Below are 11,492 nucleotides of genomic sequence, written 5' to 3'. Positions count from 1 at the left end.
GGAAACTGTTCATTTCTTAAAAATTCAAAAGCCTTTCAAAAGGTTTATATATACTGAACCAGCTTAGTTTTTTCGTACTTTTCTAAACCAGAAACATCAACCAAACATGGCCTTTGACCCACCTCATGATCAACCACGGCTTTAGGTCCAAACAATCCAAGCAACAACCAATCACCACAGTCCAACAGAGTTTTAGTCGCAAACACAAGTAGGAAAGTTCAAGCACAAACAAACAATTACTTCAAGTAGAGCAAATAGCAATTAAACATAATTAATCACATAGGCAAACCAAGTATAATATGCACACCCAAACAATGCCACATAGATGCATATGATGAATGCCTGCCTTAGTGGCTGATGAGTCTCATCTGTCGGTTATAAAGCCAACCCGACAAGTCCTGGTAGCTAACCATTGGACTGTCCATTTGTCGTGCATCCCCAATTCGAGTTATTCACAATCATAATCATAATTCATATCCAACACCCTCACTGGTCTATATTCACGGGGGCAAGCTCATCCGAAACTTTTACAGTATCCGGCCACGCTTACGACATAGGATCAGCAGAGTATCGAGTCTCAACCTGGAGCATGTGGTGGCTAGCCACTGCTTTCACCCAGAAAAACTCGTATCTCAGATAATTGGAAGTGCAACAATCACTTTATCAGCTCAAAATCATTCATATTCATACTCAGCCATCCGGCTCATAACATATTCCATAATCAGCCATAATTCATTATCATATACAGCCATTCCGCCTCATAACATATTCTACAATCAGCCATAATTCATTATCATATACAGCCATTCCGGCATATAACATAATAGAACTTCCACTATCCAACATCATCAAACTCATAAAATCATCATTCAAGCCATAAATCACTTTTTCTCAAATCTCTTTTCTTAGAAATCAAAATCAATTCCTTCCAGCCTTAGCTTTAAACTCCCTATTTCTCAAATCATTACAGGCTCACAAGCCACTTTTCCGCAAACATAAATTTCTCTTTTTAAAACAAAGTCACATTCCTCAACATCTTTCCACAACATTTCAAAAACCACACCAAATCAAAAGTCTTTTCTGAGAGATTCAAAATCATTCATCCTTAAATAGGATTTGGTGATAAAAGTTTCTCAGCAGAGTCTCAAGTCTTTAGGGGAGAATAACATAAGTCATTTCCTCAAATTCGTTCAAAATCTTTAAAACCTTGGCTTCCTGATTTGAGTAATAAGAATAGAATTTAAGCCAAGTTGAGCCGTGTAATCAATTACTCCAACCACATTTTCAAAGTCTTTTTTTTGCCTATACAAAAACCAATTTCAACCCCATGTTTAAAAATCTGAAGTGTTTCCAACGGCTCGGAAATCATTTTAGTTTTGCTAAACCAGAATTCAAAGAATACTTTAAACCCTCCCTAAAACGTCAAAAATTGGAATTTGTAAATTGAGCTCTGAGTTCTTTTAAAGTCATTAAAACTTCTATAACGGAAACCTTTAAGTCAAATTCAAACAACATAAACCGTATTTAAGTCAAATCCAAGGAAACCTAAACTCCTTCCACCCTTTAAACAGCCTTAAAAACATAATTCTCTTCCAAATGACTTGCACCCAAAATATAGTGCTTTTCTTAGGAAACAAAGCTAAGGCATAACCTTCTTTTTCAAGATTCTTTTCAAAACATAATTTTATCACTTTCATAAATAATTCAAGTGAAGAAAATAAAAGTCTTAAATTCACAATCCTCCAAGTGAAATATTAAGGGCCTTAAGTTCATAATTTTCCCGAATAACATTTCCAATTACAGTACCGGATTTTATAGAAATTTCGACAACACTTCCCCTAAAACTTGAACTTTGCCACCCTTTCCGGGTCCCAACTAAACCATTCCGCAACCCTCTTCAAGGGGTTCAAAACCAAGTCAATTCAAAATCAAGTTGTTTCCAAAGGTGCATCATGTTCAGATTTCAAAAACACCAAATCAAATTCAAATCAATTTCTAACAGGATAAACTCAATTTCAAAGTTTTTACAAATTAACTTTAAGAAAGCATTTCAATAACTGTCCGTTTCACGAAACCGAATAATAACCCAGCCAATCAAGTATTCATATTCATCCAAGACAACCAACATTTACATAAGACTTACACAATCACTCGAAGATACATTTTCTCATGTCAATATCCATATATAATAATTCTAATTCATAAAATGTGGTTTTCTGAAAAGGCTCCTACCTTAAAGTCAAACCCTTTAAAGTTAACGCATCAAGAGTCCTCTTTCTATTCCTAACTCGCGGCAGCAACCTCAGTGATTCTAGGCAGTATCAACAGTGACAATCAAGGTTCACAGCAACGATGACTTATTTGACATAAAATGGGATTAATGTGAAATGTATATTAAATGAAATTAGAACATAATTGTTAACAGAGCATCGCGGAACCACGAGAAACGAAGCGAGACGACATCGCAGCAGCTTTCATTTTAATCATATAATTTCCAAAACTCAACCCTGAGATATTAACATCGCAAAATTCTCAATAATTGATAACAGAATACTAACACCGAGAGTTTAAAATAAAATATACTTACAATAACAGCAGAATGGACAAGCAAAAATCCCAAACTGACACGGCAGTAGCCCCGGTAGCGGCCAGAAGCTTCGGTGGACCAACTATAATAACCACGCAGCATCAAAACCTTCTCGAAATCCAAAAGGACAGAAACCACAATTAAAACCCTTACCGACAGAGCATTCTTCGGCGGCAGAGGCAGCTTCCTCCACTCATCCATAATCAACCACGATGGAGATGGAAGCTGGCAGTGGCGACGGTGGTTCTGACGAAGGCGACGCCGGTGACGTGAACAGCAGCTGGGCGGTGGTTGGACCCCAGTGGTCACAGAACTGTTCTCAGCGGCCAGAAGTGCGGCAGCCATGGCATCAACGGCAGCGGGACTCCAATGGTGGCAGAAACAACCTTCCTCCTTACCCGTTCCGGTCTCCTTCTCTCCAGCGGCAACAAAGGCAATGGCGTATCCTTCACAGCAGTGGCGGCAGCTCAGCAACGGCGGCGACAGCAGCGCCGCCCTTCCCATGCACGCGCCCGCGTGCTCTCTCTATCCCTTTCTCTTATTCTCTCTCTCTCTCTCCCCTCTCCCTCTTCCTCTCTCTCTCTCTCTCTCCCCCTTCGGTGTGCAATGGCGGCGGTAACGGCGTGGGACACAGTGGCACAGCGCGACGGCGGCGGCGAGGGCCCCACGGATCCTGCGTGTCTCCTTCTCTTCTCCTTCTCCTTGCCGCACTCTGTTCGCTCTCTGTTTCTCTCTTTCTGTTCTATGTGCATATGTGTGATGTTAGAAGGAAGGGGGGCTGCGGTTGCTGGGATGAAAGGGGTTAGGGTTTCATTTCATGTTTTTTTGAAAACCAGGGTTAGGGTTAGGATAGGGGTAGTTTAGGTAATTTTTAATAAAATTAGGGGGTAATAGAGTAATTGAAAACAAATTTTAATTCAACAAAATTACCTTTAAAGAAAATATTATTTTATCACAAATTACAAATTAATTTCAAAAAATGCTCTAATTTAGTAATTAGAGATGATATAATTAATTTTCTTTATTCATAAGAATTAAAGTATTAAATTCTAAAATCTCAATTATTTAAAGTAAATCATAAAATCTTTATTATTTTATCATTACTAAACTTTATAATTTAAATATGAAAATTATCCAATAATTATGAAATTAGATAAAAATCCAAATTTAATTATCAACACTTGATTTAATTAGCCTTAATAAAATAATTTCTGAAATTAAAATCCTTAATGAATAAATAATTTGAAATTGACTCGTAATGAGATTTTCCGAAAGTTCTGGGTTTTACATGATGAGTATGTATTTTCTCTCTGGTTGTAAGGGTGACAGGGCACCTATTCCCTCTAACGGTGATAGGATATATATTCCCTCTAATGGTGACAGGGCACATACTCTCTCTAATGGTGACAGGGCATGTATTCCCTCTAATAATATTTATACACAATAGAGAGACAGTGTCCGAGTTAGCTATCGTACATGTCGGGTTTGGCTATATAACCGTCAAATGAGCTCATTAACCATAGGACGGGCATTCATCATATGCATTTGTATGTTTTTCTTGAGTTTGAATTTGTTTTGGTTTGCCTAATTGCTAAACTGTTATTAACTGCTACTGAGCTATTTGCTGTAACTACTATCTATGTTTGTGCTTTCCTTGTCTGTTTTGCCTGTGTTTGTTCTGATGTGGTACTTTTGAGATTATTGGTGATGAGATGATGACTATGTTGATTGATTATGTGATGGGCTGAAGGTTGTGATTGATTTCTGATTGAGGTATTAGTAAAGTATAAAAAATCAAGCTGGTTCAGCATAGGCTTAATGAACCTATGCTTGGAACATGTTAGTCATTCATACAGTCTAAGAAACTGGTTGTGATTTCCTTATAAGAAAATAAGGGTTTTGGATTTCTGAAAAATTAAATAGTGTTTCTTTGAAATGGTTTTGGATGATTAACAGTTGTTTTTTTTTTAAAGATTCATAAGACGAGCGATAATCACTACAATTGAAAAATAGTTTTCTTTTAAATAGCCTCTTATAACAATTCTTAAACCTTCTCCTGAAAACTCTTTCGAGGATGATGTTCTCACTCCCCTACAAATTTTTTTTTTCAGAGATAGGTTCAGAAAGTTTTGGCACGAAGCAGCGATTAAACTACGGAGCTTTACGTATATATATGTTTTCATTTTCTGTATTTGATTTAGTCTTAGACTTTATTTTACCCTTCGACGTTTGTCATTTTGAGATTTTAGAGTGGTAGGACTTGTATATTAAGAAGTTTTGGATAGTCTATGTACTTATTATTATGTGAATATGATATGTGACCGTGTGATTTTAAAGTAAAGACTTTTCGCTTTCATAATTAAAGATTAAGTTCATATTTGCGAGGCTAAATATTAAATAAATATAGTATCAAATTAAAGGATTAGATGTAAGTAATGCCTGAACTTTTAGTACGATCACAATGTGTTAAAAGTAAGGGTGTTACATGAATGGGAAACTCATGATGTCAAATTGATACCATATCATGCTTATATCAAAGAATTAATTGAGGGTTTTGATGAGATTGTCTTTCATCATGTATCACGCAAAGACAATTATTTGGCTGATGCTTTGGCCACATTATCCTCAATGTTCAAAATAAGTGATGATAGGAATGCACCACTCATAAAAGTGAGAGTCCATAATCATCCTGCACATTCCCACACAGTGAAATCAGAGGCAGATGGAAAGCCATGGTATTACAACATCAAATATTACCTTTAAGAATAAAAATACCCTCTAGGTGCATCTGAAAATGACAAAATAATTTTCAGGAGATTAGCCATGAGCTTCTTTCTGAATGAAAATGTTCTTTACAAGAGAAATTATCATACAGTTCTACTCAAACATGTAGATGCCAAAAAGGCTGAAAAAAACATTAAAGAAGTGCATGAAGGTACTTTTGGAACTCATGCAAATGGACATGCCATGGCAAGGAAAATACTCAGAGCCAGATACTATTGGATGACTATAGAAGAGGATTACTTCAACCATGTGAAGCGGTGTCACGAATGTCAAATTTATGGTGATAAGATTCATGTACCACTTGGACCTCTAAGGGTGTGTGTGGTTCAAAGATTAAATTTTATTACTAGGAATGTCATTCTTAGGAATAATGCCTAGGAATAAGATTACTTGGAATATAAGATACCTATGTTTGTTTATAAAATTTAATGTCTTGGAATGTTATGTAATAATCCTAGGAATAAATAAATTTTTATTTGGTTGAGTTTAAATTTCTTGGTCATATTATGTAATATGTCAAAATTACCCTTGCTCATTCAAATTAAAATATTAATGACTAAAAATTAAATATAAAGCTAATTAAATATTATTTTTTTACATTATTTTTTTAATTTACAAAATATCTCTAATAATAAATTTACTAAAATACCCTTAATAATAAATATGTTTAGCTAAAATTATTATTGACTCTAATTTTTTTTAGAATTTACTAAAATACCCCTAATATCAAATATCTTTAGTTAAATTGTTTATTGATTCTAATGTTTTTAAATTTACTAAAATATCCTTAATATTAAATATGTTCAAATAAAATTATTATTGATTCTATTTTTTTAAATTTACTTAAATACCCCCAATATCAAATATGTTTAACTAAAATCATTATTGATTCTATAAATTATTACTGATTTTAATTTTTTTAAATTTACTAAAATACCCCAATATCAAATATCTTTAGTTAAATTATTATTGATTCTAAATTTCACTTAATAACAATATGTTTAATTAAAATTATTATTTTTTTACATGTTGAATTTACAAAAATACTTCTAATAAAAAATTTACTAAAATACCCTTAATAAAAATATATTTAATTAAAATTATTATCGATTATAATCTTTTCAAATTTTCTAAAATACCCCTAATAACAAATATCTTTAATTAAAATTAACATTATCACAATTAAATTTACTAAAAAAACATTACTATTATCCAAATGAAAGTTACAAAAAAGTGTCAAAAGTAAAAAATTACTTGCACTAATAAGCATACATGCACAACTCTTATACAAGAACACAAACAACCTCACACATAGAAAAATTATTACAATTATCGAGCGTGATGTTTTCTCCTCCATTGGTTCCACATTTCTTGTGCAAGTTGATCTCTCCATCTACCCCAAGCATCACTCGTCTCAATATGGTGGATCGTCTCACCATCTACTCCAAGTATATTTTGATCTTCTATCTCATCAATAGGATCCACAACCATCACTCTTCTAATATGATTATGCAAAAGGCAACAAGCAGTTATAATTCTTCCTTGAGTCTTAATAGGATAAAATGATCTTCCTCTTAAAATTCCCCATCTTGCTTTCAATACTCCAAATGCCCTTTCAATGACATTCCTAGCTTGTGAGTGTTTCATATTAAAAAACTATTGAGCTGTACTAGGTTAATTATGTGGAATAAACTCACTCAAATGATATTTTTGTCCTCTATAAGGTGCCAAAAATCCTTCACAATTCATGTATCCAGCATCACATATGTAATAATGACCTAGTGTGACATACACAATCGAACAAAATTAATGAAAGATCAAATAGTTACTTTGATAACATATTAAAGTCTCAATAAAATACCTTGGGGAACACTAAACCCATTGCGAAATAGTGCATCTCGCAATACCCTAGAATCCGCAGCTGAACCCTCACAGCCCGCCAGTACGTAGATAAATTGCATATCGGGAGCAACCACTCCAAGCACATTGCTTGCTATGTCACCTTTTCTGTTTCGATATCTAGGCTTATCAGCCTCAAGGACATTGACTTTGATATGAGTACCATCTAAGGCTCCTAGGCAATCCTAAAATCCAAAACAAAGATCAATTAACTCAATCCTAAAGAACACCAACCATATGAGATTTAATAACATTAGCAAAATAAATTACCTTAGACCATTTCCATCGTTCATCCATTTTATCCTGGCTAAATGGTTGAGGTTTCTTCAGTAAGAGATTATGACATCTCAAAATAGCAAGCAATACATCATTAAACCTCCTACTAATTGTTTCTTCAGATCTCACAAATTGTCTTTTTATTACTCTAATTTTGACGTCATGTGCTATAATATGTAAAAACATGGCAACCATTACTTCCACACCCATATTCCTACTTGGTTCTAACCTTCCAACCCGTTTAAGCATGTTACACAATGCATGAAAGGCACATCTATCCATTCTTGTATTTTCTATATATGCTAGATCACTAAAATAAATAATCCTATCAACACTAACATCTCTTATTACTTGCCTACTATAACTATCATTCCATTTTCTTTTCTTTTTTTTTTCAATTGCAATATAATTAAAACATAGCAAATTATCAACAACTTAACCATAAGGTCATTCATTAATTCAAAATGTAAAATCAAGCAGGCAATAACTTTCATCTTCTGTTTGAGATCCATTCTGCAAAAAAAAATCAAGCAGGGCCAATTTAGGAATATAAATAACTTTTCTTTTCTTTTCTTTCTGGTAGCAATGTCAATGTAGTGGGAAACAACCAGAAAAGACAAGTTTAGGAATATATATATATATATATAATATAAGAATATGATATATATATAAATATTTTTTATTTCAAAGTTTAATTTTGTCCAAACGGATGGTGCACACAAGCTACATAAGAAAACCATGCTCAATTTATGTGAGTAATGAAGAAGTACCAGCAACTCTTGTAGTAAGACACAAAAAGATAAATATCTTACTTATTACATTGATACAAAAGAGAGAACTCGGTCTTAACTTTCTCTGGCCTTAAAAAAAAATTTGCCATCTAATGACTTGAGAGAAAGAGCTGAGAGATTATAACTACATTCATTACAGATAACTGGGTTCAATATATGTTCTTCAAGCTTCTTGTATTGTTCGTTGTATTATTCTTAGCTAACTTTTGGCACAATGATATGGATAAATGCATTCAAACCATATCATAGGATATAATGGTCCAGATTTACATCATTTTTTATTTTATTTTTCAGTAGAGCATGACAACAAAATGCTGCCAACTAAGTATATAGATACAAGATTTGCTGATAATTCAGATAAAGGCTATATGATTCTACTTTGATTAGGTAGGATCATTGTATTTTTATAGTAGTGCAATATGTAAGACCCAAAACCTTTGAAAAGTCTTTTTATGAGTAAGTCTCAAATCATATAGTTATTTATAGCCTTAATTCCAGAAATTATTTTATTAGAGATAATTAAGGCAATTTTTAATTCATTGGATTTGAGACGAGTTATGATTATTATCCAATTTTATAATTATTGGATTATTTTCTATATTTAAAGTATAAGGTTGATAGTTATGAAATAATAAGGATTTTATATGATTCAGATTAGATAAGTAATATTTTAAATATTATTACTGCTATTTTAGAAAATGAAGAAATTAAGTATATTATTTCTAATTTTTGGATTTGGGCATTTTATTGAAAATAATTTGTGAAATTGATGAGCAAATAGTATTTTCTATGTACAAATAGTGTTGGATTTAATTTGGGTTTCAATTACTATAGTATTCCCAATTTTATGTGAAATTACCATAATGCCCTTACCCCTAATTTTCAAAAATGAAACCCTTCCCTAACTTAACCCCTTCAGCCGCTGAGTTCCCTTTCTCCTTCACAAGTTCAACACACACAGTTTCCTTGGTTATCCCTGAAAGAAGCAAGCAAAGAGAACGAAAAGGGGAATGAGGGGAAAGGGAGACCCGGAGGAAGAAAGAGCACCGGGCAAGCAGCAGCTCGCCGGCCAGCCGCGCTCTGCCGCCACGTCTAGCTCGCCGTCGATCACGCTCCCGTTTGCCACCACCACAGCGCCGATTGCGCCGTCGCTAGGGAGAACAGAATCGAGAAGGGGTTGGCTCGTGAATGTGGGTGGTCGCGGGGTGGTCACGGGCTCGGAGCCGCCGCGTCTCCATCACCACCGCGTCCACGCCGTGCCGCCGCCTCTGTTCGCCACACCGTCACTCCTAGCCGCGTCGTCGCCAGTCGCGCGAGAGAGAGACGCGCCGTGAGGAGGGTAGCCACCGCGCTCAGCCATCATCACTTCCTGTCACCATCGAGGCTCGCGTCACTGTCACTCATGGCCGTTGCTCCTACTGTGCTCCATTCGGGTTCTGGGTTGAGCGCGCCGCTGTCACCGTTGGAAGCCGTTGCTGAGGCAGGGTTGCTATGGTGGTTGCTGTCCTTGTCAGTAGCGGGAGAGGATGAGACGCGATGATGGTGGGTGGTTCCCTCGCCCTTGCTGCCGGGCCGTCAGATCTGCCGCCATGGCCGCCGGAGCTCCGGGCGGAGTTTCTGCCACTTGAGACCCTGCCGCCATCGTGTTCCACCGTCGGTAAGATTTTGAGTTTGGTTTCTGTTCTGTTGGAATTCCGAAAAGGTTGTTAACGCCGCGTGGTTGTTACAGTTACCGTCACTGGTGTTTTTGCTCGCGATTGTCACTTGGGGTTACTGACGGAGCCACTGCCGGGTTGATAAGGAGCTGCGGCTGCTTCATTTTGTTATTTCAGTGAGTATTTCGATTTTCGAAAGCCCTGCATTAGTTCTCTGTTTCGTGTAATAAAGTATTTGCGATGTTAATGGTTTTAGGAGTTAGAATCTGGTTTGCTTATGCCGCTTGTAGCTGTTTCTGCTTTCGAGAGAGCAAGCCGAGTCAGGTTCTGATTGCCGGTGATTTCAGGCAGAGCGAAAAGAGTTCAGTTGACACATTTGGGTTATGATTTTTGCATTTTGAGGTAGGGGCGCTTTCCAAAAACTATGTTTTGTGTATTGGAATTATTACATATGGATACTGATGTGAGATATTGTGTATTTGGTGATTGTATCTGCCTTATGTATTATTTGATTGACTTGAATGATTATGGATGTTGGTTTGGCTGAGTTGGTGTGCGGCTTTGTGAAATATAATGTTTTGAAGTTGATTCTTTAAAGATTTGAAATTTGAGTTTAAACCGTTGAGGATTGGTTTGAATTGAGTCAATTATTTCAATGATGTGAAAAGTCGAATGCACTTTTGAATTCAGCCTGGTTTATTTTAATTGATTTGGTTTTGGACAAATGATTTGTTATTGGACCGTTTCTTTAAAGCTTTGGAAATGAGTTATATCGATTGATATCGAGTTAATTTTGAAATGGTATCCTTGAGATACGCCACTGAGGCGATTGTTGGATTTAGCTTGCTTTAAATTGATTTCTGGTTTTGAGCTGTTGAAAAGGAATGAGAAATGGTTTAGTTGGGACCCGAACCGGGTGGCAAAAGTCCAATTTTTAGGGGAGGTGCTGCCGAAATTTCTACAAAATCCTAACCTTGTTTGAAAAGTTATTTGAAAAGGGTTGGATTTGAGAAGTTGTATTATTTGATTTATTAAGAGAATATTGATGTTTTCAAGCTTAATTTATTTAGTGAACTTTATGCCTTGAGTTCGACTTATTTAGAAAGGAACTATTTTTACCGTTTGAATCACTGAAGGAAAGAATGATGTTCTAGTATTGATTTCAATATAAAAAGGAGCTTTTAGTGATTTCAAAGGAATCTAGACTTTTGATTGAGTAATTAAGTTTGAGGCATTTTGGAAGAGTTAAAAAAAAATGGCTTCCAAAAAGAAACCTGAAAGTGGTTTGATTCAAATGAACCGGTTCCGTTTCAAATGAGTTGATTTTTGGACCGGGGTGGAACTTGCGATTTTGTATGGCCGGTTTTATAGTAAATTCAGTTTTATTTACTTGAACCGAGAGTCTATGATTTTATGAGTTTCAATGAATTTTAAGGAATTGATATAGGTTGACCTTCCCTAAAGACTTGGGACTCTGCCGAGAAACTTTTGTTATAAAAT

At 35.4% G+C, this 11,492-nt stretch overlaps 1 protein-coding gene across 1 annotated transcript; it reads right to left on the bottom strand.

The window, feature by feature from the left end:
* Positions 1 to 6,700: 6,700 nt before the first annotated feature.
* Positions 6,701 to 7,828, bottom strand: LOC107472242 (uncharacterized). Its single transcript, XM_052257770.1, has 3 exons — positions 7,541 to 7,828; positions 7,233 to 7,455; positions 6,701 to 7,002 (listed from the first exon to the last, which is right to left on the bottom strand). Exons 1-3 carry the CDS (start codon positions 7,826 to 7,828, stop codon positions 6,701 to 6,703), a joined length of 813 nt encoding a protein of 270 aa, XP_052113730.1.
* Positions 7,829 to 11,492: the final 3,664 nt, after the last annotated feature.

The sequence above is a fragment of the Arachis duranensis genome, chromosome 2 (genome assembly GCF_000817695.3).
Source record: "Arachis duranensis cultivar V14167 chromosome 2, aradu.V14167.gnm2.J7QH, whole genome shotgun sequence".
Classification (NCBI taxonomy): Eukaryota; Viridiplantae; Streptophyta; class Magnoliopsida; order Fabales; family Fabaceae; genus Arachis; species Arachis duranensis.
This window is presented reverse-complemented; position numbering and strand designations above follow the sequence as displayed.